Source organism: Megalobrama amblycephala, linkage group LG20 (genome assembly GCF_018812025.1).
Source record: "Megalobrama amblycephala isolate DHTTF-2021 linkage group LG20, ASM1881202v1, whole genome shotgun sequence".
NCBI lineage: Eukaryota > Metazoa > Chordata > Actinopteri > Cypriniformes > Xenocyprididae > Megalobrama > Megalobrama amblycephala.
In genome coordinates this window covers 13,114,351-13,139,747 of record NC_063063.1, presented here as the reverse complement: position 1 = coordinate 13,139,747, position 25,397 = coordinate 13,114,351, and the positions used below count along the sequence as shown (strand labels likewise).

Sequence of the window (25,397 nt, the reverse complement as noted above, 5' to 3'; positions counted from 1 at the left end):
TAAGAAGTTTCCTTTTATAAGATCTCTAATCATTTTAACCTGATCTTGATAGTTCATGTGGTACATTTTTGGCATGGATTGTTTTGTGGTCCTGTTACAATGTAAGACTTTGCAAAGTGGCTATTGAATGATGGGACAGTTAAAATGATAGTCGACAGCAAGGTCAGAAAGAGGATGGAAAATGGTCATTATAACTGAACCTCAGGGAAAAGTGTTCAGTAATAAAAAATGTATGACGAAGACGCCTTAAAAGGGACTTTAAATGTATTTATTTTTCATTAATGTATTTTCTTTTATTCTTTTTTTATTTATTTACAAACTTTGCACATTAAAAAAGCTTTAGAAAGCAGAGGAAATTTGGTTGTCAATTTTATCTAGATGTGGTCTAAGAGGAAAAAAGGGAGAAAAGAGTTGAAGAGTGTTATTTCTGCGCCACCAAACAGAATTGCAAAAATAATGACAGTTTTCAAACAGATTTGCCTTTGTCTGTTATTGGTCTGACCAGTATAATGCCACCCCAAACTCACGTCACTGCTTAAGCCAGAGTTGTTGATTAAGGTACAGAAACAATCAGGACTTTATTGATATTGCCACAGTTCTTGCAATTTTTAGGCGAATCAACTATAACTGGCTTAACCTGATTCATATTTCATGCATTATTGATTTAACATGATGTAACTGTATGATTTCCAATTCTGTAGATTTGCTAACCTCGCAATAGTAAACCAACCTTGTGTCGATTCGGAGTACACCTGTGTTAAACATTTGAGCTTAAAGCCTATCTTTCTGTAAATGAGGCATTGTGTATTCAGCGTGCTGTGGCCTGGACAGCTGAACTCATGGTGTCTGTTCTGTTAGCCCAAGGCGAGAGAGCAGACAGGGAGAAAAAGGAGCTGAGCAAAGGTGCTGCACAGCTCTCCTGATAGATGAAAGATAAATGGACTGTATCAATCTGTTGCCCCCCTCCTCCTCACCTCTCCTCACTTCTCCTCTCCTCTTCCTCCTCTTTTATTCCGTCTTATGCTCTCTCTTTCTCTTCGTAGGTACCTAATCCAAGAGAGAAGTCCATTCTGCTGGTGAAAATGATGACCTACATTGAGAAGCGCTTTCCTGATGACCTTGAATTGAATGCCCAGTTCCTGGACCTCGTTAATTACGTCTACAGGTAATTACGCCGATTAATCACAGGGTCTGCTGTCCACGCTGGCCCTCCATCTATTGCCATTAGCAACAAGACTACGGCTGGTGGGTGGTAGGCCCGGTTTTGATTGCTAAAGTTGGGGCTGTGGGTGTTTGGTGGCTGAGGGGCAAAAGGCATTAGGGGCCACCGTCACCCTGGGCAAGAGAGCATTTCTCCAGCGTCAAGAGCAATTCATCCTAGTGAAAACCCACAGGCCTTAAGTCATCAGCAGTAGTTGGTACACATGCAGTCCTTTAATAGGCTGTGGATTACTAAAGACCCACCAAGTTGTTTGTTGTCACGCTGCATTTCATGCTGTCTCATAAGGTAAATATAACAACAGGTCTTGCAGCGTTTGTCTGAAGCACTTCGGTATTTGTTTTTTTTTCAGGGATGAGAACCTTTCAGGAAGTGACATAACATCCAAGTTGGAGCCAGCATTCTTGTCAGGGCTGCGCTGCACCCAGCCACTGATCAGAGCAAAATATTTTGAGGTGTTTGATGCATCAATGAAGCGACGAGTCTATGAGAGGCTTCTGTATATTTGCTGCTCACAAAACTGGGAGGCCATGGGAAGCCACTTCTGGATCAAACAGTGTATCGAGGTACAGACACATATTTTATTGCAAAGAAAAGAGGAAAAAGCATGAAAAATGTGAAAATTAGTTTCATTTTTCTAGTTAGTTAGCGATGTATCAATATTGAAATTTTTGGAGAAACCTGCTAATTGTTTTTGACTAGTTGATGCAATATATGTTATTAGACTTTTTTTTTTAATAGTAAATATAATACATAAAGTATTAAATGAAACCTTAAAAGTTGATTGATATAAATGTTTAAAATAAATATAAAATGCATAATAGAATACATTGTATAATAAATAATTATTATAAATATACTATTTATTTTATTTATTTAAATTTTGGCAATTTTGGTTTCATTTAGGATTTTAGGAATAAAATTTCTATATATAATAACTTATCTATGTATGTATAATATATATGTATAATATATATCATTGCATGTCGACACAGGATGTTTACATTTTTTGATAATAAAAAAAATATATTTATGAAGAGTTCAGATGCATAAACTTTAAGTCCATATGATATGTTTTCTTTTAAATGAGGCTCCTATGTTTAGGTTCAGTAATTTCACTTTAATGGCAATGAAAAGGTTATTGGTCAGTTATTGAAATGCCTTATTTTCAAAAATGTCGCTGACAAAGGGAAGTTGTGTTTAGCAGTTTCTGCCAACAATTTTCTGGTATTTCTGAATGGGCTGATGCTGGGATTTAGCAGATTTGAAGCAAAAGTATTTGATGAATGTATACTATGTGCAGAGAGCATTCACTCAATATCATCTAATTTTTGACAGAGGTGGCATTTAGCAGCTTTTTCATGTTTCCTTATCATTTTAACATCACAATATTTCGCCTTGATGGATTTTATCAGCTGGATTTTAGATAACTTTTCTCTTGGTGTTAATGCACTCTACTTAATGTAACAGCTCTGGTTTTTGGCTGCTCCCGCTCAAGTCAGGTCACAATCCATCCATCTCAGCCACAATCAATGCTACTCTGGCTCTTGAATTATTAATGCTGTCCTACACATGGCGGCTGTGTGCACGATTCATCCTTCTGTGATGGAGTAGGAGAACATTCACTGTTGGATCTCTACAGATGGTGTCAAGCATTTAGATGTATGTACGCTAGTGGTTAAAAATGGCAGCTGTTAAACAATGCTGGCTCATGTAGGTGTCATTTATGTGTGAACGTTAGCTACTTTCTTCCATGTGATGTGTTCCTCACAGAAGGAGCAGCTGTTTGTGTGCGTGTTTGAGCAATCGTGGCAGTTCAGAGTTTGATTCTGTCGTTTCTGCTTCACAGCTGCTGCTGGCGGTCTGTGAGAGGAACACCACCATTGGCACCAGCTGCCAGGGCTCCATGCTCCCCTCCATCACCAACGTCATAAACCTGGCTGACAGCCATGACCGTGCAGCTTTCGCCATGGCAACACATATCAAACAGGAACCTCGCGAGAGAGAAAACAGCGAGACCAAGGAGGAGGTCAGCTGTGCCATTCTGTGTATACAAACATCTGTACAGAAGAGCTTGTTTGCACCTTTATTGCCTAATTTAGCTTTAGTATCAAATTCACATATATATATATATATATATATATATATATATATATATATATATATATATATATATATATATATATATATATATATATATATATATATATATATATATAATATATATATTAGGGCTGCAGGAATATATCGGATGAGATTGTCACGCGCATTTCGTCAGTAAAGCCGGTTCCCTGATTACCGCTAAATCGCCATCACCTGCTTTTAAATGGAGCGGCATTTAATAGACAGAACCGTAGATCACTGAAAAGCCACGCAATATTGCGTTCATATCGCAAATGAATCGCCTTCGATAATGAACGCGATATTGCGTGGCTTTTCAGTGATCTACTGTTCATGCGAAAGCTAAAATTTTACTGGACCTCTGAGTTTTCATTTGATGTTAAAGCTACTTGTCTGTTGGCCTGATTATGTTTGCACTGATATTTCTCTTTAAGTGTTTCAGTTTGCTTTGTATTTATTTATTCATTTGTTTATAATTAATATTTATGTCCTACATTAAAAAAAAAAAAAAAAAAAAAAAAAAAAAAATATATATATATATATATATATATATATATATATATATATATATATATATATATATATATATATATATATATATATAGAGATAAGGCAGTTTTTTACTGTATATTATAGGTTATTTATTTTGATATAGATAAGGCAGTTTTTTACTGTATATTATAGGTTATTTATTTTTTGCCATTCTGATCTCAGAAAGGTTCATGTCACATTTGCAAGCTTTATGCACACACTGGAGTGCTTACTTTCTTTTTTTTAGTATTTCTCCCTCAACTAATGCTGTCTGCGTTTCCATCATGGCCTAAAGTACCGTGAAGATTAGGCAAATTATTCTGGTGATGTATGATTGCGCGCAACGTATATGCTTAATAAAGCCTGAACCTTGTTGTTGGTCCATCGGTCGTATTTCTTTGACTCCATTGTTGATTTGAATAGCAAACGACTCTTGCTGCACGCGCCGCAAAAGACTTTTAAAAATGGTGGTTGAAATAAAATGCTGCGTGGAGTCAACCAATCAAAATGCTCCGTGAACTCAACTAATCAGCATATCCCACCCCCGGAAGTTTCTGAACTTTGTTTCTGTACTTCCTTGTGTGCAGGGACTTTCTGTGGGGGAAATTTTTAACCGGAATGGTCGAAACACACCGAGTACCCACCCCTAAGTCCCTAGTTCCTGCGGTGGAAACATGGCTTAACAGTAGACTAGGAAAATCTTTAGTCGGAGGCAGCCCTATAATAATAAATGTTAAATTATTAATAAATTCATAAATTTTATATATATATATAATAATAAAATAATTTAATTTAAAAAATAAATGTAATAAGAAATAATAATAAAAAATAAATAATTTGTGGGTTTACCTGACAAAAAGTTAGGGGGAAATTGTGTTCCACCTTAAATAATATATAATTTAATATTACGCATTTCTGTGTATCTGGCATTGATCAGACGATGATCATCTAATGTTGATAATTCTTACTTGAAATGCATTATGTAAAATGTCACTTACACCATATGAAATTTCATTGTTATTTTATTCTGTTTAAATTCTAAGTCCTTAAAATCTTTTTTTTTTTTTTTTTTTTTTTTTTTTTTTCAAAAGTGTATGTTGCATCTGACCCCAATTAAAGTTCAGTAATTTAATTCAGGAATTCAGAGACATTCTCAGTTCCAAATGGTGCACAACTCGAGTTCATAGAGGCCTGCTGTAAGTGTGTCAAGTAAACAAATTTTCTTCCAATATTTGGTGTTTTTGTGACCTTTTCATCTGTAGGATGTGGAGATAGACATTGAACTAGCACCTGGAGACCAGACCAGCCTCCCCAAGACCAAGGAGCAGGGGGAGAGAGACGCAGGCAACCAGCTGCACATGCTTACGAACCGCCACGACAAGTTCCTGGACTCCCTGAGAGAGGTCAAGGTGAGCAATCACCTCAACATATGTCGCCCTCACGAGTGCACCCTCAAGCTCTGGGAAAAACAAAGCAAAACTTAAAAAAAGGACACTGACACTGGTTACATAAAGGACATATGTAGGATCGAGTGACATGCAGAAGTCATACATGATTTTGAACAGTGTGATTTAATATGCGCCTTTGGTTCTTTTTACTTTCATCTCTAACCTGCTCTTCCTCATTTGGCTGCTCCGTCATAAGCGTCTCCGTTAAAGAGAGTTTGATCAGGGCAACATGGGATTCTGTCTCTGAACGCTTTGAGGTCACAGCGTCATTGATTTCTATTTAATCCTGGACACGGTTCTGCTTTATATGCACCTCTCAAGCAGGCTTTAGATAAATGATGAAGTGAGGAGTTCAAAGCCCTGACCTGCCTGTGTTGCCCACCGGAGCCGCTGTCGGGAACCACAGCACACATTTGAGTTCTGACTTATGCTAACATCTTCATTCCTCTTGTGGTCAGAGGTCCAAAGCTTTTTCTTGCAGTTATGCCCTAAGAATTATTCAGTGGCAAGATGTGACTGACCGGTCATGCATTTTAAAGTACACTGATCCCTTATGAAAAGTCATTTTTGAGAAGGAATAGTCTCGTTTGCCCTTGAATGTTTGGTGTCATAAGTGAAGATTAAATTGTAAGTATCTCTTTTTGCTGCAAACGTGGCAGTGAAGCAAGTTTGAAGAGTGTCTACTGAGCAGGGTTATTAAACTAAAACTAAAACCATTAAAAAAAAAATTCTCATTTTCATTTAGTTTAACTTGATATTCTAAAATAACTAAAACTGAAATAATATTAAAAAAAAAAAATCAATATAGACATTTAAAAAAAAATGAAAATGACAAAACACACAAAACTAATTACGGTATCCAGTTTACTATTATTATTTTTTTAATATATTTTAAAAAGTAAAATGGTCATTATTACATTGACAAAGGGTTCTTAGTAGACTTTGGAACTGATACAAGGTGTACTTCTGTTAATCGGCTGAGCTGGCACTGTTATCAGCCAATGCGATAATCTCAATTGGCTAAATGTCAGTTGATTAATGGCTGATATATTGCCTATCACTAAATGAGTCTCTTGTGTGTGTAATCAGACGGGAGCACTGCTGAATGCTCTGGTTCAGTTGTGCCACATCTCCACCCCACTTGCCGAGAAGACCTGGGTCCAGCTCTTCCCCCGCCTCTGGAAGATTCTGTCGGACCGCCAGCAGCATGTGAGTACTTCACTGTCCCAGTTCTCCAAAGAGCTGAGCTGACAATTGGCCGTCTTCTTCTAAACATTTTCCATCTAAATGCAGCGTATGACTGCTGGCACTTTTAGACTGACTTTTGTTGTGGTAAAAGTGTAGACTGACTGTTTTACTACTAATAATGCATATGACTGCAGAATCAGCATGCAAAATATGTGTTAATGGTGTCGGAGGTTGTGCCTATCTGCTCATCTTGGAGACCTTTGCATGGGTGGGGGTCCGACGGGCTGTCTTTCTGGCCCTGCCGCTGAACTTAAACAAGCAGCATTTTGCTAATGAGCAGAAATTAAACCTTTTATGCAAATATCAGAGTTTAATGGCCCAGATGTCTTAAGTATTAGAATTCTCATTAAAGAGCTTTAATTTGGAGTGACTGTAGACTGTTACAACACATATTCGGAATAGAAATCTTCTGCTTTATGGCTTTTGTTTTGTAGGAGGTATAAATAAAACTGGGACATATTTACTGAGCCAGTCTTCTCTATAATAATAATGCAATATTCTTTGTGTAACAATATTGTGTAATATTTTTCTTTAGAGTTGTCGTGCCTATTGCATATTTATGGAAAATTCTCATTGTTTGGTGATCTACTTGAAGATGTTTATTGCTTTTTATTTAAAAATTTTAAATATGTTCTCATCAAACGTATACTATTCTATTGATTAAAATTAAAATTCATTAAAATTCAGGCTGATGCCATTAAGCCATTGCACTGTTTTGTCAAAAAAAAAAAAAAAAAAAACTAAAATGAATTCTTTAATCAATTATTGTTTTCTTAAAGCACACAATTTTTTATTTTATTTTATTTTTTACATTTTATTTTTATTTGAAAATATTTTATTGTATGGATATTGAGAATTCCTGTGGATTACATTTAACAGCGTTAATAAATTCTTTAGTTTTTATTAAAGAATGAACTTGTGGCAGCGTTAGGTTATGGCAAAGGCAATCTAAATGTAACAATAGGGAAAATGAACTCAGCCAATGACTAATATTGTACAAATATATTGCAAATTTCTAATTCTCAACTTGTTTATCCTTTTTTGCAGGCACTGTCGGGCGAGATGGGTCCATTCCTGTGTAGCGGTAGTCATCAAGCTCAGAGAGATTGTCAGCCCAGTGCTCTAAACTGCTTTGTGGAGGCCATGTCTCAGTGCGTGCCGCCCATACCTATCAGGCCCTGCGTACTGAAGTACTTAGGCAAGACCCACAATCTATGGTTACGCTCCACCCTGATGCTGGAGCAGCAAGCCTTTGAGAAAGGCCTTAGCTTGCACATCAAACCCAAACAGAGCACGGAATTCTACGAGCAGGAAAGCATCACTCCTCCACAGCAGGTAGAGTGATTCATGAGCCCTTCTTCTTTTTGTCTTTGTTGCCAATGATATTCTTGGCAAAGGAAGTTTTGTGTTCTGAAGGTTCCCCAGTGTCATTCAAAATGAACTTGTGTGCTGAATTTCCAGTTGGCTTTGTTTTGACCTGTCAGTGAGTTCAGTTTGAAGTATCCCAGCATTCAAGCTGCTTATGCTAAGCAGTCATCTCATTGGGATACCTCTGAATATGGATGTGTTTGTCCCCTATACTCTTTGAAGATGTGTTTTTGTATTCCCTCAGGAGATCCTCGACTCGCTGGCGGAGCTCTACTCCCTTCTGCAGGAGGAGGACATGTGGGCGGGGCTGTGGCAGAAGAGATGCAAGTTTCCTGAGACAAGCACTGCCATTGCTTACGAGCAGCATGGCTTCTTTGAACAGGTGAGAGAGAATGAAATGATTGTATCAGCATGTTTGTATTTAGGGCCCTATGATTTCCGCATTGTGAAGATTGTGGAATACAAATCATAATGGCGGAACGTCATTAAATTTGGCAAAATTTGGATGAATAAATCAAAAGAAGGGTTGTACGCTTAATCAAATCACTAATGTCAGTGAATATTAAAATGCAAAAAGACAGTTCAGATTTTGTATTGTTACATTTCACAAGACTAAATTGTTAAAGGTGCCCTAGATTCAAAAATTGAATTTACCTCGGCATAGTTAAATAACAAGAGTTCAGTACATGGAAAAGACATACAGTGAGTCTCAAACTCCATTGTTTCCTCCTTCTTATATAAATCTCATTTGTTTAAAAGACCTCCGGAGAACAGGCGAATCTCAACATAACACAGACTGTTACGTAACAGTCGGGGTGTACACCCCCAATATTTGCATATGCCAGCCCATGTTCCCAACATTATGAAAGGCATTAGACAAGTGCAGAACGTCTGGATTTGCACAGCCGAATCAACAGACTAGTTAAGCAAGCAAGGACAATAGCAAAAAATGGCAGATGGAGCAATGACTTGATCCATGATATCATGATATTTTTAGTGATATTTGATTATATTTGTGATAAATTGTCTTTCTAAATGTTTTGTTAGCATGTTGCTAATGTACTGTTAAATGTGGTTAAAGTTACCATCGTTTCTTACTGTATTCACGGAGACAAGAGCCATCACTATTTTCATTTTTAAACACTTGCAGTCTGTATAATGCATAAACACAACTTTATTTATTTATCTTTATAAATCTCTCCAACAGTGTAGCATTAGCTGTTAGCCACGGAGCATAGCCTCAAACTCATTCAGAATCAATGTAAACCTCAAAATAAACACTGTACTTACGCGATTAGACATGCTGCATGACGAACACTTTGTAAAGATCAATTTTGAGGGTTATATTAGCTGTTTGAACTTTTTTTTATGTTGTTTAAGGCAAGCGCGAGCTCTTGGGGCGTGGAGCATGAGATTTAAAGGGCCACACACCCTGAATCGGCTCATTTCTAATTATGCCCCAAAATAGGCAGTTAAAAAAATGAATTAAAAAAAAATCTATGGGGTATTTTGAGCTGAAACTTCACAGACACATTCAGGGGACACCTTAGACTTATATTACATCTTTTAAAAAAAGTTCTAGGGCACCTTTAAACTTTTTTGTATTTATTTGATTTACCAGTGTTATTGATAATACATTTGTATATAATCATAAAACTGCACATCCAGAAAAATTTAAACGGACAACACAGAATTTCTGAAAAAAATTAAACATTTCATTGGTCATTTTTATTGTTAAAATTTATAAATTAATAAATTATTAAATTTGTTTGTTTTAGGAATTCAATGGATTAGACATACTTTTTGATTATTAAATTTAATTAAACCATTAAAACAGGATCCAGAAAATACAGAATTTGGGAAAAAATAAAATGGATTTCTTATGTATGATTTGTATATTGTCCCTTTCATATTTTAAGATGTTAACAATTCTGGTTCTATCATCATTAGGCTCAAGAAACCTATGAGAAGGCAATGGAGAAAGCTCGCAAAGAGCACAATGTTTCGCCCGCAATCTTCCCGGAGTACCAGCTGTGGGAGGATCACTGGATCCGGTGAGTTGAATGACCACAGCTCAGACTCAACACTTGATATGTCCACCGTCAAGCACTTTTTTCATCCTCATTGAAAGCAAAATACTGCAGCAGGCAATAAAACCACAGCCAATAAGACATGAAGAGTTTGGTTCCAAAACGCAATAACTCCATTTTGCTTATTTTGAGTAAAAAGGTGTTTTCTTTACAAAGAAAGTGGCAAGATGAAAACCCCTATTTTCTGTTTCAAACTTTCACATAGCATCTTTTGGCTATAAAAACATTAAAAATTCAAATCTACATTTTGATTTTAAAAAGTTTATTATAAAAATGTATTATTTTTTCCCCCAAAATGCAATAAATCCATGACACTTTTTTTTCAAAATGCAATTAATCCATCAATATAAAAGTTATTTTTCAAACTGAAAATACACAACAAAGTAAGTTGATTCACATATATGACAGAGTCTAAACAATATTTATCTTATATTCAGCCATTTTACTAAAAATACATTCAGCCGTCGCTCCCAAAATGGTCATCTTGTTAATATTATGAATTATTTGTCATTACGGATTAAAGAGTATCTGGCGCCACTGCACGGTTAAATAAACACATTTGCAGAGTACATTTGTATTAAAAACGGCTTTTGAAAAAGCCTTTAATGTTTACAGTGCGTGGAATGGTGCGCTGTGATTGGTTGAGAGCGGATATATTGCGTTCTGCAGAAAAAGGAGACTGGCGTTTGTCATGTTTTGGGAAGGGAGAAAACATGACAGAATAACATGACGGATATCGCATTTTGCGCAAAATTAATAAATGACTTTTCAATATCGACCAGATACAATACTGATTTTGGCAGAAACTCAATTTTTTGAAAATGGCGTTTATCGCGTTTTGGAACCAAACTCTTCACATTTTTTTTTTTTTTATATATATATATATATACAGCCTTGTGATCATTTTAAACTGACCAAGAAGATTGTGAGTGGGGCAACCTAGCACAATGCAAATAAAACGAAATTACTAACATAGATCGACCAAAATTACACCCTCAAAGTTTTGTTTTGCATCCCTTAGGACAAAAACTCTCTGTGAAATAATTGTCAGCTGTCAAAATGCTAATATGATAAAAAAAAAAAAACCTGCTTTATGAAATTCATGAACATTCTGGACCATCTGTTATATTCTAATATATAATGTATAATGTAATAAAATAATCAATTTTATGTTGATTTCCAGCTGTTCTAAAGAGCTGAACCAGTGGGAGCCTCTGACTGAGTACGGGCAATCTAAAGGCCATAACAACCCATATCTGGTGCTGGAGTGTGCTTGGAGAGTGTCCAACTGGGCCGCCATGAAGGAGGCTCTGGTGCAGGTAAACTCAGTACCACATTGCAATTAACTCATAGGGCTTTGAGATTTGTGAGTAATTGTATGTTTTAATTGAGGTCTTTACTTTAGCATACTTATCTGAATACTTGCCCTGTTACTCAATACAATCCTAAAGCAATATCTTTTAGTAATAACCATCACTAAAAGTTCACAATCAGTCTATAGATACTTACACTACGGTTAAAATTTTTTTTTTTTTTTTTTTTTATGTTTTTGAAAAGTTTTGTATGCTCACCAATGTAATTATTTGATGAAAAATAGCTTAGGTTTTTTTAACCGGTTAGTCGAAGTATTACATGCTTAATTCATGACACCTGTGCGATCAATTGCATTTTTTCCTGATAACAGAGGAACCAACTTAAAATACTGTCATTTTTGATCATATAGATAAGAGTAAAATATCATTCAAAACTGGGGTTTACTTTCAGTTGTGTAAACTCACAATAACAAGAAAACATTGTGCCTTCGTAAAATAAAGAAAACAAACAGGATGCACTTTCTGCCGTCTAGAAAAAAAAGAAAACACGGAAATAGTGAAATAGTTTGAGAAATTGATTTGTGGATACGGTAAGATTTATGATACAGATTTATGAAAAAATATTTATGAAATAGATTGAATACATTTTTTTTTTGTAAATCTTTACTGTCACTTTTGATCAGTTTGTGCTCTTTCTGAACAACAGTTTTAATTTCTTTAAAAAATATGTATGTATATATAAGGGCCTGTAAGATTTTTACCTAAAGTATGTTTTTTTTTTTTTTTTTGGCTAGATTCTCTGCATTTTTGAGTAAAATTTGCACACACACTTCCAGTCCAGTAAGATAACTTAAAACCATAGTCATGACTTCACTGTGACACCTCAAATTGCCAAATGCACCACTTTTTTTTTTATGCAGAAATTCACACTCTTAACTGTGCTTGCCGAATTGTTTATGACTTCAGAATTGTAGCCTTGCCATCGGTGGGTAATTTATGGGCTTCACTTCTAAAACAAAGTAGAAAAAGTGTGCGATAGAGGCTGGACACATTATAAATACTCTTGGCTCTTGTTCAAGGAGACTTGGAACGAATCCATTCAGGTTTCTGTCCTAAGGTGACACCTAATTAAATTGTCCAGCCCAGCAACCCTCCCACTCCTCCTCCTCTTCCCTCTCTGTTCGCTTTGCATCTAATATTTACGGATACGTGCTTGAATAATTGCTCAAACATCTGCTGGGAAGTGATTTGTTTTCTACGTTCCAGGGCAGGCTGCTTGGCAGCAGCAGTTGCTCTCAGGAAGTTTAAATGTCCCCTCTTTCAATTAAAGGCGGGTGTATAAGGCCAGCCCTGACGCAGGGTTATTTATCAAATGTCAGCCATGATAAGCACACACTGACCATAGAGTGTAAATCCCTCCAAATCGTCATACTGCACAATGCCAGCAACCTGTACCGACCTCTTATTCTCCTTACGACCACCTATTTAGCTCAAATTGCAGTGTGCAACACCCACTGTGGAATAGGGTGACCAGATGACCATGAACAAAAACTAGGACACACATGCTGCTCAAATAACGGATTCAAGTTCAAAATCATTTATAGCAATCAAACTAAAGCTAAGATTAGCGTCCTGTCTGCAACCACATCAGGATGTGGGGCAAGGCTTGTAAAATCAAAACCAGTCACCAGTCAACCATTCAAAAATCTAGGGTCTGTAAATGTTTTTTTTTTGTTTTCTCTTCCAAGACACGTTACAAAAAGAATTCAGTAACACTTTATAAATAAGGTCTCATTTGTTAATGTTAGTTAATGCATTAACTAACATGAACTAACAATGTGCAATACACTTGTTACAGTATTAATCTTTGTTAATGTTAGTTAATAAAAATACAGTCGTTCATTGTTTGTTCATGTTAGTTCACAGTGCATTATCTAATGCTTTGGTAAATTTTAAAGTTAAGATTAATAAATGCTGTAGAAGTATTGTTCATTCTTAGTTCATGTTAACTAAAGTAGTTAAATATTAACTAATTAAACGTCATTATAAATTGTTACCAAGATTTCTATTTTAAATAAATGCCATTAAGCAGTAATATTAACCAGCACAGCTGTTGTCAACATTGATAAAAATAAGAAATGTTTCTTGAGCAGCAAATCTGTATATTAGAATGATTTCTGAAGGATCAGTTATTTGAAACTCTTAGTAAAATTTCACAATATTGCTGTTTTTACTCTATTTTTGTTCAAATGAATGCAGTCTCTGTGAGCATAAACCATTTAAAAAAAAAAAAAAAAATCTTACGACCCCAAACTTTTGAATGGTAGTGTATGCTGATATAGCTGTGTTTTCTTGTTTGCATCAGGTGGAGCTGAGCTGTCCAAAGGAGATGGCCTGGAAGGTGAACATGCATCGTGGCTACCTCGCCATCTGTCACCCAGAGGAACAGCAGCTCAACTTCATCGAGCGGCTGGTGGAGATGGCCAGCAGTCTGGCCATCAGAGAATGGAGGAGACTGCCACACATCGTTTCTCACGTTCACACACCCCTGCTGCAGGTGAGGACCGTCAGTGCGTGAGCTGACAAACGCACTTTAACCAGACGTTTTCCAGCTGTAATTTAATGTTCTTGATGGTGTGTTTCACTTTTTCGAGCAGGGTAACTCAATCAGAGCACCACTAGCGATCTTATCTAAATTGATTGTCAATTTTAAATAATGACATATCAAAAGCCAAACATCTGGTCTGATATCACCGCTGACAAGCTAGAGACTCGGGCAATTTCATTTCATGTGTGAGTGTGTGACTTTATATAAACCCTTGTAGCAGAGAGAGTGGCTAAAGCAGACACTTTTCTTATAATTGCCTTTTTTGCTCCGCATTTTTGCACAATATCACTTTTTCCTTTGTCAGACCTGGTCCCTTCTTCCTCCCTCCCTACCTCTTTTTGGCCCTTTGGCCCTTTCTAAAATGGCTGAGATAGTGTTGACTGCACCATTGTGGTTCTCAATAGGCAGCTTGTATTAATATTCAGCAGAAAGAACAGCCTCCTGACTGCCACACGCATAATCAGGCAGAGCACACAATGGGACGGAGCCGAGGTGATGTGTGCCTGTAGATTAGGGTAATGTGTGAGAGCTGTCCACGCACCACGTCCTCTGGGGACTGTTAGAGACTAGAAGCACTCTTCTTGAGCTCGGCTGTGGTGTGATGGCAAATATGACAGCCAAATTGAGGAAATGAGGCGTTGTTGTTGGAGATTGTGAATACACCACACAGGGTGTTATGGGTAATGGCTGATAGTTCTGTTGTCCGCATGATTGAAGAGTTGGATATAGTAGATGTAATCAGAACATTTTGAATACAAGGAATTTTTGTTGCTTGGTACTATTAGTGAATTTAATCTATATACCGTAATCTATCAGTATTTTCTTATGGTTATTAAAAAAAATATTGTTTTAAATAAAATTGTAATTTATAATACTAATAAATAATAATAATTATTATTATTATTTGATTATTGGTTCTTTAATTTCTCCTTTTCTTTGTGAACTGCTTGTTAAAATGAAGAAACAAAGATACTATGTAAAATTATACACTAAATAATTGTATTTGCATTTTCTGAAGATAATATCTGTGCTTGTAATGCAGAAAAAAAGTGTTAAAGGGTTAGTTCACCCAAAAATAAATATTCTGTCATTAATTACTCACCCTCATGTCGTTCCACAACTGTAAGACCTTTGTTCATCTTCGGAACACAAATTAAGATATTTTTGATAAAATCCGATGGCTCAGTGAGGCCTGCATTGCCAGCAAGACAATTAACAATTTCAGTGCCCAGAAAGCTACTAAAGACATATTTAAATCAGTTCATGTGACTACAGTGGTTCAACCTTAATGTTATGAAGTGACGAGAATACTTCTTGTGCGCCAAAAAAAAAAAACGACTTTATTCAACAATATCTAGTGATGGGCGATTTCAAAACACTGCTTCATGAAGCTTGGAAGTTTTACAAATCTTTTGTTTCGAATCAGTGGTTCGGAGCACGTATCAAACTGCCAAAGTCACGCCCCTCAGTGGTGAATCATTGAAATTTCGAAACACTTAAGACGTAACGACGCCTCGTTTACTGAAATCACGTGACTTTGGCAGTTTGATATGTGCTCCAAATCACTGATTTGAAACAAAAGATTCATAAAGCTTTGAAGCTTCATGAAGCAGTGTTTTGAGATCGTCCATCACTAGGGTTGGGAATCGTAAGAAATATTCTGGTTCCGATTCTGGTTCTGCCTAACGATTCCGGTTCCATTAAAATAATTAAACAACTAATAAAAAATAGCAAAAATGCACAATACTTGACTAAAACAGTCCTTTTTGTGTTTATTATTCTTGTAAATGAATTTAACAGACTGCTAATCTCATATTTGCTAACACTTTACAATAAGGTTCATAAGTTAACATAAGTTAACTACATTAACATGAACTAATAATGAACTGCATTTCTACAGCATTTATTAATATTTGTTAATGTTCATTTCAACATTTATTAATAGGCTACATTATTAAAATCAAGAGTTGTATTTGTTAACATTAGTTAGTGCACTGTGAAGTAACATGAACAAACTATGAACGGCTGTATTTTTATTAACATTAACGAAGATTAACAAATACAGTATCAAATGTATTGCTCATGGTTAGTTCATAAATGAACCTTATTGTAAAGTGTTACCACAAATTAGATAAGATGCTTGAACACACATGTAATATCCAGACAGGTGAAACAGAATATTTTTGTAAGTTGGATTCATAAAGACTTGTTTCTGAAAGAATGATTCAGTGATAGACACATTTTTAACAGTAATTTGTTGCCACCTAGTGGCGTAACGATGCAATCAATACAGTCGTTATTTGAAGTCCAGTTACTTTCAGAAGGTAATTTATTATATTTTGATTGGTAACATCAGCGTTTCTATCTGAATAATAAACTTTTGTATACTTCTGTTATAATTGGAATAGGCTTATTTGTCACAAAGAAATAATGATACTGTGCATTTGAAAAGATTGTTTGTGAAGCTGTTTATATCTACACATGACTCACGCAGATTTGAATGTCACAATTTTATTTTTGTCAAAGGTTTAATATACACAGGCGAATCGTTGTCATTTAGAAATTAGATCATGTGGGTGATGAAATCGTGCAGCTTTGTGCACCCCTCTCTCTCTCTCTCTCTCTCTCTCTCTCTCTCTCTCTCTCTCTCTCTCTCTCTCTCTCTCTCTCTCTGCACACATGTGAGTAGCGCGAGGGCTTTTCAGTACATTCATTGCTATAATATTCATGAGGTGAGACGTCTCTATTAAAGGATACACTCCCCGCACTTCGCCCACCCATCACACCAGAACCTTTTTCGGAACCGAAACTTAGAAATCTTACACGGTTCCGGTTCTTTTCAAAAAACACTACCGGTTCCGGATGAGAACCGGTTCTCGGTTCCCAACCCTATCCATCACTAGATATTGTTGAATAAAGCCGTTATTTTGTTTTTTTTGGCTCACAAAAAGAATTCTCGTCACTTCATAACTTTAAGGTTGAACCACTGTAGTCACATGAACTGTTTTAAATACGTCTTTAGTAGCTTTCTGGGCATTGAAATTGTTAATTGTCTTGCTGGCAATGCAGGCCTCACTGAGCCATCGGATTTTATGAAAAATATCTTAATTTGTGTTCCAAAGATGAACGAAGGTCTTACGGGTGTGAAACGACATGAGTGTGAGTAATTAATGACAGAATTTTCATTTTTGTGTGAACTAACCCTTTAAAATGTAATCAGTAGATGATACGTGCAAATGAAACTTGATTGTAGGCTGTGTGCTGAAAGAAAATGTTGCATTATATCGAGCGATATTATATTTACATTTTTTTAAAATCAAATTTATAAATATTCTTTACATTTTAATGCAAAAATAGTGCATTATGCATAGTGCAAGTGAAAATATGCTTATAAAATAAGTTTAATAAGCATAATAAATATGAAATATTCAATAATGTTTTTTTTATATATATATATATATTTTGCTCCTCTATTGATATGGCATATATGAATTTAGTATGAATTGTACAATGTACAATACAAATAATGAATCACAATTAATTATGCAAATGTGACATCAGCACTAAGATACATTTCTGGTCATTCAAATTTGGAGATTTCATTCTTTAATTTATCTATACATTTAAGTGATTCAGACTGAAGTTTAATACTCCTTATTAGTGTAAGAAAATAACCAGCTGTCATTAACATACGTTTAGTGGCTGTTTGAGTCAGGCCTTCAGAAATTCAGTCTTTGCCCCAGAGCCGTTGACATTAGTGATAATTGAATTTACTGATAATTGAATCTGTTTACAACTGCACGCCTTAATGCAACCATACAGAAGAACCAAGTCACTAAGAGATGGGAGAGGCAGACAGGAGCCGTGAGACAGAGAGAGTGAGAACGCCACCAAGTTTAAAATGGCTCGTAATTACTTTTCCCCATCAGATAGTGTTTGATTAAATACCTGCAAGAAAATTAAATTTACATGATGAATGGGCACTCAGAATGAAGGTTATAATGTGCCATCAGCTGATATTAACAGATAATTGTGAAAAATATTGTATTGCTTAATTTATTTTGTTTTGGGGGGATTTGATTTGGCATGTCCATGGACTGATTTGAGACATTTATCTTGTAAAGCAGGCATTACTATTGAACGGATTGTTTTTGGATGCGTGTATGCGTGTTCACGGGCATAATTCATTATCACGGCTCAAGCTACTCATCGTGTGCAAAGTAAACCATCATGTTGTAAATCACCTTGTAAGTGCCAGACTCCCTCCCTCAGGTCTTTCTTTTCCAATTCATAGAAGAGATTAAAGATCTATGTGGCATTTTGGTTAAGAGTGCAGGGTGTGTTTACCATCTGATATGTTAAGGTCATGCATCGGTAGTTTGTGAGGAATGAGGAGCATTTTTTTGGGTCACCGTGGTCTGTGTCCTCTGCTGGTGTGGTCTAAGTGTCGTCTGAGAGCGTGATTAGGCATTATGGGAATAGACGCTTCACTTGTGCGCTTCCCTCTCTCTGCCCGTTCTCTGAGTAAATGGCTTTTAAGATACTTTGATCCATCCATTCGTTCAGCCACCTCGAGACTTCGTTTCTCTATTTCTTTTTCTTTCTCAATAGGAATCATAAGCCTGTAATACATTCACAGTAATGGATTTCGAAGTGCTTTGTGTGTGTGCGATTGTGTGTGTGTACCTGGTTACCCTACGTTATGAGGACCAAATGTCCCTACAAGGATAGTAATACCAGTCATTTTTTGACCTTGTAGGGACATTTTTTTTTTTTTATTATTATTTAGTCCCCATGAGGAAAATAGCATATAAAACAAAGTTTTTTTTTGTTTGTTTTTTTGTTTGTTTTTAAGTGTATGTGTGAGTGAGCGAGTGTGAGCAAGCGAGCGTGAGTGTGAATGTGCAAGTGAGTGTGATATATGGATTCTTGGGTAACTAGCCCTCAGAACTAAACTGAGCAGGAGCTTTGAAGAGAGCTTGTTACATCTTCCTGTTAGATGTTTATTATTAACTACACTGAGATTCTCATCTGTTTATTCCTGGATTATTCTTATTCAGGCGGCCCAGCAGATTATTGAGCTACAGGAAGCTGCTCAGATAAATGCAGGGCTCCAGCCTGCCAACCTGGGCCGCAACACCAGCCTCCACGACATGAAGACCGTGGTGAAGACTTGGAGAAACAGGCTGCCAATTGTCTCAGATGACCTCTCCCATTGGAGCAGCATCTTTATGTGGCGGCAGCACCACTACCAGGGTATGCAAGGATGTGGTGATGAATTCCAGTGACATTCTGATTCATCTTTTTATATATACAATTTCATTCTCTCTTTTTTTTTTTTTCCCTTCTGCAGCCATTGTGACCGCTTATGAAACTAACGCACAACATGACCCAAACACTAACAATGCCATGCTTGGAGTGCATGCCTCCGCATCAGCCATTATTCAGTATGGGAAGATCGCACGGAAGCAAGGCCTGGTCAATGTGGCTTTGGACATTCTGAGCCGTATCCACACCATCCCCACCGTGCCTATTGTAGACTGCTTCCAAAAGATCCGTCAGCAAGTTAAATGCTACCTGCAGTTGGCTGGAGTCATGGGCAAGAATGAATGTATGCAGGTGAGTGAACTTTAAGCACAACTGCATATTTTCAAAATCTACTAGTCATCGATTTCCCTGAGTAACTACTCAACTAGTACTCTTAAGGAAGACCAGTATAGTTACTGTTGTTTTGTGTTTCAAGCCAAGCTGCTTTATGTTGGTTAACGTGGCAAATTTGTGACTAACTTGAATGAACAGCAAAATCTGCATGCAGGAAATCTTTCACCCGTATGCGAAATTCCTAATTACGTGTATTCCCATTATAATGACTGTATTTCACCCACAAAAACACTTCACTATTGAATTGCTACAGTCAGTATTCAGTATCGACACTGGACATTTTTGCCTTCTAAATTTTGCTAATGCGACTGCACCTTTAAAATTAACCTTACTTTCATGTTATAAGTTAAACAGACGTAACTTAGTCTTGTCAACATTTTGGAAATTGTTTTTGTGTTCATTGAGATATTGTTTAAAATGTTACTTTTTAAAGGGGGTGTACTCATTTACGCTGAGCACTGTATGTCCAAGTGAAACAGTTTCTCGAATTAGTTAAGGGCAGGACTTGATTTTTGTCCATCAAGAATTGATTGGTTTCTTTTATCATTGTTTGCAAATTGCTGCAATCTCATGTGAGTGACAGGTTGCTGGATGGGAGGGATTTTTGTCCAGCCATTACACCTGTACACGCGTTATCAGAGAAGAGATGTGTTGTGGGGGGAAGGGGAAGTTACTGTTTTTGATAAAAGATTACGAGGGCACATTAATTTAAAGCTGCTGTCCGTGATTTTTGGCCCTCTAGCGGTTAATAAACAGAACTGCACGCATCTTGCGGAAGAACATTGTAGCCGGAGCTACTTTTCTCCGTTTATGTCTATGGCGAGTCACGCAGTTACTGTGATACTCTGCAGCGAGTCCTACCAGTCTGGTCTGAAATAGTCCGAATATAAACACTTAAGTTGTAAGTGTACCATAATGATTCAGGATAAGACAAAAACACGGTTTGGAAAATGGATTCATGTTGTATATTCTCATTATATAATTTTTGTAAATTTTTAACACAAAAAAGACAAAAGATCTTAAAAAAGAAAAAGATGCGCACAGATAAATCATTTATAATAAAGGTTGCAGCATTACATTAGAAAAATAACAATTGTCAATTTTGATTCCATGGTGACTAGAATAGACAGAATAGACGAGTCAAAAGCCAAATACAGTATGTGCATCTGAATATCATTTGACTGTAGCTATTTGAAGATTAATTTAAATACAATGAATTTAACCTTTCTCAGCAGGATAACTAGTCATCGTTTGTGACCTATCTGTAAGGTTAATAAGTTCATATTTTTAAAAAATCCAATACTTTACAATAAATTTGTATTTTATACCCTTTATTTTTTTCTCGGCATTTAATTATTTTTTTACACTAACATAATATGATTATATATATATTTTTTGGTGCTGTCAATCTGACTTCCTCTATACCAAATCTAGTTTACTTTGTTGACTCACCTGCTGATTTTGCTGTTAGCCGGACTCTCTTAATCCAAATAACGCTGCTCTCATTACGGTGAGAATGACTGCGGTGCTGTCACAGTAAGGAATGCATTCCAAACAGTGTAAGGAATGGCCTGCTTGCTGCAGCATTCGCTTAAGCCTGATTAATGGAGCTGCCTCAACTGAGCTCAAGTCATTAAAGTACCATTGGATTTAATAAGTCTCTCTCTCTTTCTCTCTCTCTCTCTTTCTCAGCTATCACTTGGACCTGTTCTGTTCTCTTTATCATTTCTCTGGCACACTTTAAGCCACTGGCTCTCACCTGAGAGTCTTAGATTGAGCTACAGAGATGTCTACAGCAGATATACTCTGTTGTCAGTGGTGTTGACTTTTGATGTATAGGAATTCTAGGTTAGAAAACTACACATTGGCTGAGTCCGACAAATTAAACTCATTGTTTTTGAGGGATGTAGAATCATTCTACATGAGAAAATAAAAATCCGTACCTGTAAAATACTTTGAGGAATTGTAAATGCAATCATTGTTATTGTATTGTCAGGGTCTGGAGGTGATTGAGTCCACTAACCTGAAGTACTTCACCAAGGAGATGACCGCCGAGTTCTACGCTCTCAAGGGCATGTTCTTAGCCCAGATCAATAAGTAAGAGTTGATCCCTGGCTTTGTTCATCTTCTCTCCTTTTCTGTCTGTCACTTTGAGGCTTCTCCTTATCACCCTCATTCACTCTTTCTTTGTCTTTAATTGACACCGCTCTCGTTATCTTTTGTTTTGTGCACAAGTCTGATTTGCTCTGACAATAAAGAATCGTAATTGGCGAGATCATTAAGAGCTCACTTTTTAAAATGAACAATTCTGACAAAGAATCATTATGGAGAGGAAAGATAAACATCTGTGCGTGTGCATGTGTTTGTGCCACTAATCATCACTTCTAAAACTTTATTCCAACAATGAGGTCAGAACAGTCGTTAACAGTCAATATGAGAATATGATGAGTAATTAACCTTATATAGCATGTCTGCGGCAGAGGATAATGACACTGAACTCATGATGAGTGATTATCTCCTGTCATATTTCTATTGACTGGCATTTTCACGAGTCACTCTGATGAGAATCTGTTATGTAGTTGGTTTACATCTCAGAATACTGTAGTTTTAACCACCTACAAGATATTTAAACAAACAGATGTTTGTTTAAACAAACAGGCCTGAAAGGATTTCAAGAGAACAGACAGGAGAAATCTGTAAAAACATCTCACCTCTCAGTGGACAGGGGTCAGCATGGGCACCCTGACTGTCTGCGGCTATGCAGCCCCATACGCAATGAACTGCAATGCAGTGTGTATTCTGACACCTTTTGATCAGAACCAGCATTATCTTCTTGAGCAATTTTGAGCTACAGTAGCTCGTCTGTTGGATTGGACCACACGGGCCAGCCTTCGCTCCCCACGTGCATCAATGAGCCTTGGCCGCCCATGACCGCCGGTTCACCACTGTTTCTTCCTTGGACCACTTTTGATAGATACTGACCACTGCAGACCAGGAACACCTCACAAGAGCTGCAGTTTTGAGATGCTCTTGAGATATATTCAAACATGTTACAAACTGACATGAAAAGATTACAATTCTTACCATTTACAATAATTTGTTTACAAATATATAGTTTAAAAAAGAACAAATGAAGAGTTCAGATATAAAACCCGCTAAACGCCGCCTCTGTCAAAAATGAGATGATGATATTGAGTGAATGCTCTCTGCATGTAGTATACGTTCATTAAATACTTTTTTTTTTTTTTGAAATCCGCTAAATCCAAGCATCAGCCCATTCAGAAATACTGGTTCGTTGGCAGAAACCGCTAAACAACCCCACTTCCCTTTGTCAGCAAAAGCCTCTACTTCACAGAAAAACCAATCAGAAGACGCGAATCGAAACACATGATTTCAAGATGAATGATGGTGTGCATATGAGATGGTTTTCAATTGCCGAGCTGCAAGTTTTTATCATGTTTTGTCTATGGTTACAGTGGCAAGGAAAGGAATTTCGAGTGTAGTAAGTAAACACAATATTGTTCCTTTTGCTGCTGTAAAACTGACAAAAATTGACATTTTAATATGTCTGTTGTTCAAAGAGTTGGACTTGGAGGTTTTTGTGGAAAAAAAAAAAAAACACACATGCACTTAGATGGTTTTGTAGCAAAAGACAGTCAAATTTGTTAAATACCAATGAATTGACTAAAGTGACATTTTTGAAAATAAGGCATTTCAATAACTGACTAATAACCTTTTCATTGCCATTAAAGTGAAATGACTGAACCTAAACAAACCTAAGCCTGGTAAAAAAAAAAAAAAAGCTCATTTAAATGAAAACTTGAGATGGACTTAGAGGTTTTTGCAATGGAACTCTTCAAATTAGGATTATTATTTATTTATTTATTTATTTTTATTTATTTTTTTGTCCAGTTTTCTTTAATTATATTTATATTTATAACTCTATGTAATTAAAATATTTTTTTATAATAAATTTGTAATAATTGTGTAAAATAATTGTATTATTACAAAACCGCTTGTTTTTGAAGAAATTTAAGCTATTACATAGCAAAAAAAAAAAAAAATTATCATAGAAGAGGTGAATTCAAACAATTGTTTTTATGAATTGCATTTTTTAAAAATTTAATATGTCCAGATCAAAACAGAGCATTGTCATTATCTAATAAAAAGATATCGATAACAACCTGCTTTTTTGCAACATCACAGCTATAATATATGCCTTGCTCTTTCCCTCCTCATGGGTGAATTGATGCTGGCCCGACACTGGATTGAAATAGCTTATTAAATACACATGCTGAATAATTAACTCAATAGCAATTTGTGAAATCTCTGTGATCAGCAGAAGTTTCCCCCAGCCTCAGCAGAGCCTAATGTAATCATTACATTTTCACTCTCTATGAATATTAACGTAGGGATTTGATAAAGCAGCAGAGCTGTCGGAGGAAGATGTTTGACACTTGACTGGGCGTGGGGACTTATGTGCTCTCTAGGCCCGACTCTCAGCAAAGGCCATGAGCAGAAACATATTATACATGTCCACGACTGACGAGACGCTTCAGTGGATTTGGCCTCCCCAGACTCCCGTTGCAATCAAGTGTAATTCTGTTGCTTGCCACATACTCATTAAAAGTTCCCATTATATGAGATTGGTTTAGTAGGTGTGTCGTATGGTAACATTTAGAGATGATGGTAAGGACATAGGCTTCAAGCACAGATGATGAGTCCCATCCAGTTCTTTCAGTCCCTTTATAAAGCCCTTTACGAGCCTTTCTCAACTTCTATTCTTAAACTGCTTCTATAAAAGGGACCTAGAAAAAAATGCTCTTGGGGGACAAATTCTCAAAGCTCTAAAACGGCTGATGAAACAAAAATATTGGACCCAGTCAGCTAATTTCAGTTAGGTGCTGGCCAACTGAATAGTTTTTTGAAGTAATAGTGTTTCTCATCGAGTTTTTTCTACCAGAAGCTTCTCAAACTGGACATATAATTATGATAAATTTTACATGCCTCCTGTTTACCAGTTCACCTTTGGCAGATATTTTACGGACTCAATCTTAATCCTCCAAATTGCTCATATTCTTTATATTCTTGAGATATCAAGATTGTAATGATCAGAACTGACATGTTCCTCGCTCATTCAATTTGTTGTCTTATCTCTTCTACCAGGTCTGAGGAAGCAAATAAGGCGTTCTCTGCTGCAGTGCAGATGCATGATGTTCTGGTGAAAGCCTGGGCTATGTGGGGAGACTACTTGGAGAACATTTTTGTCAAAGACCGCCAGCCCCACCTTGGCGTCTCTGCCATTACCTGTTACCTACACGCCTGCCGCCATCAGAACGAGAGCAAGTCACGCAAATACCTGGCCAAGGTAAGATCTCCTCTCTCTTGCTGACCTCATTGAATTGTCCAGGTTTCTTCCACCAATGAGAGCCATGTCAGTATAAAAACCTGGCACCCAAATTGTGTTTGTTAAATAGTTAAACAGCAATCTTTCATTGTTCTCTATAATTATCTTGTGGTAGAAATTCCTGCATGCACCTGACTTAAGTTAAACCAGGTGTCTCAAGACACCTATAAATTTATAATCTTTACAAGGCGTCTCCACTTCGAGACGTGTTCGAGTCGGACGACGTATCGCCCCTTAATAATAATTAAGAATTCCTTACATTTATATAGCGCTTTTCTGGGCACTCAAAGCGCTTTACATATTGAAGGGGGAATCTCCTCAACCACCACCAATGTGCAGCATCCACCTGGATGATGCGACGGCAGCCATATTGCGCCAGAACG

The 25,397-nt window shown here is 36.6% G+C and overlaps 1 protein-coding gene across 1 annotated transcript in view; it reads left to right on the top strand.

The window, feature by feature from the left end:
* The window catches only part of LOC125256018 (transformation/transcription domain-associated protein), a 101,211-nt gene that overhangs the window by 53,387 nt on the left and 22,427 nt on the right, over positions 1-25,397 (top strand). Inside the window, 14 exon segments of the mRNA XM_048171646.1 lie at positions 1,044-1,165; positions 1,572-1,785; positions 3,069-3,248; positions 5,134-5,280; positions 6,409-6,528; positions 7,615-7,902; positions 8,180-8,317; positions 9,886-9,989; positions 11,209-11,344; positions 13,704-13,895; positions 19,007-19,202; positions 19,300-19,565; positions 21,604-21,704; positions 24,774-24,975. Coding sequence (XP_048027603.1) covers positions 1,044-1,165; positions 1,572-1,785; positions 3,069-3,248; positions 5,134-5,280; positions 6,409-6,528; positions 7,615-7,902; positions 8,180-8,317; positions 9,886-9,989; positions 11,209-11,344; positions 13,704-13,895; positions 19,007-19,202; positions 19,300-19,565; positions 21,604-21,704; positions 24,774-24,975 — 2,406 coding nt within the window.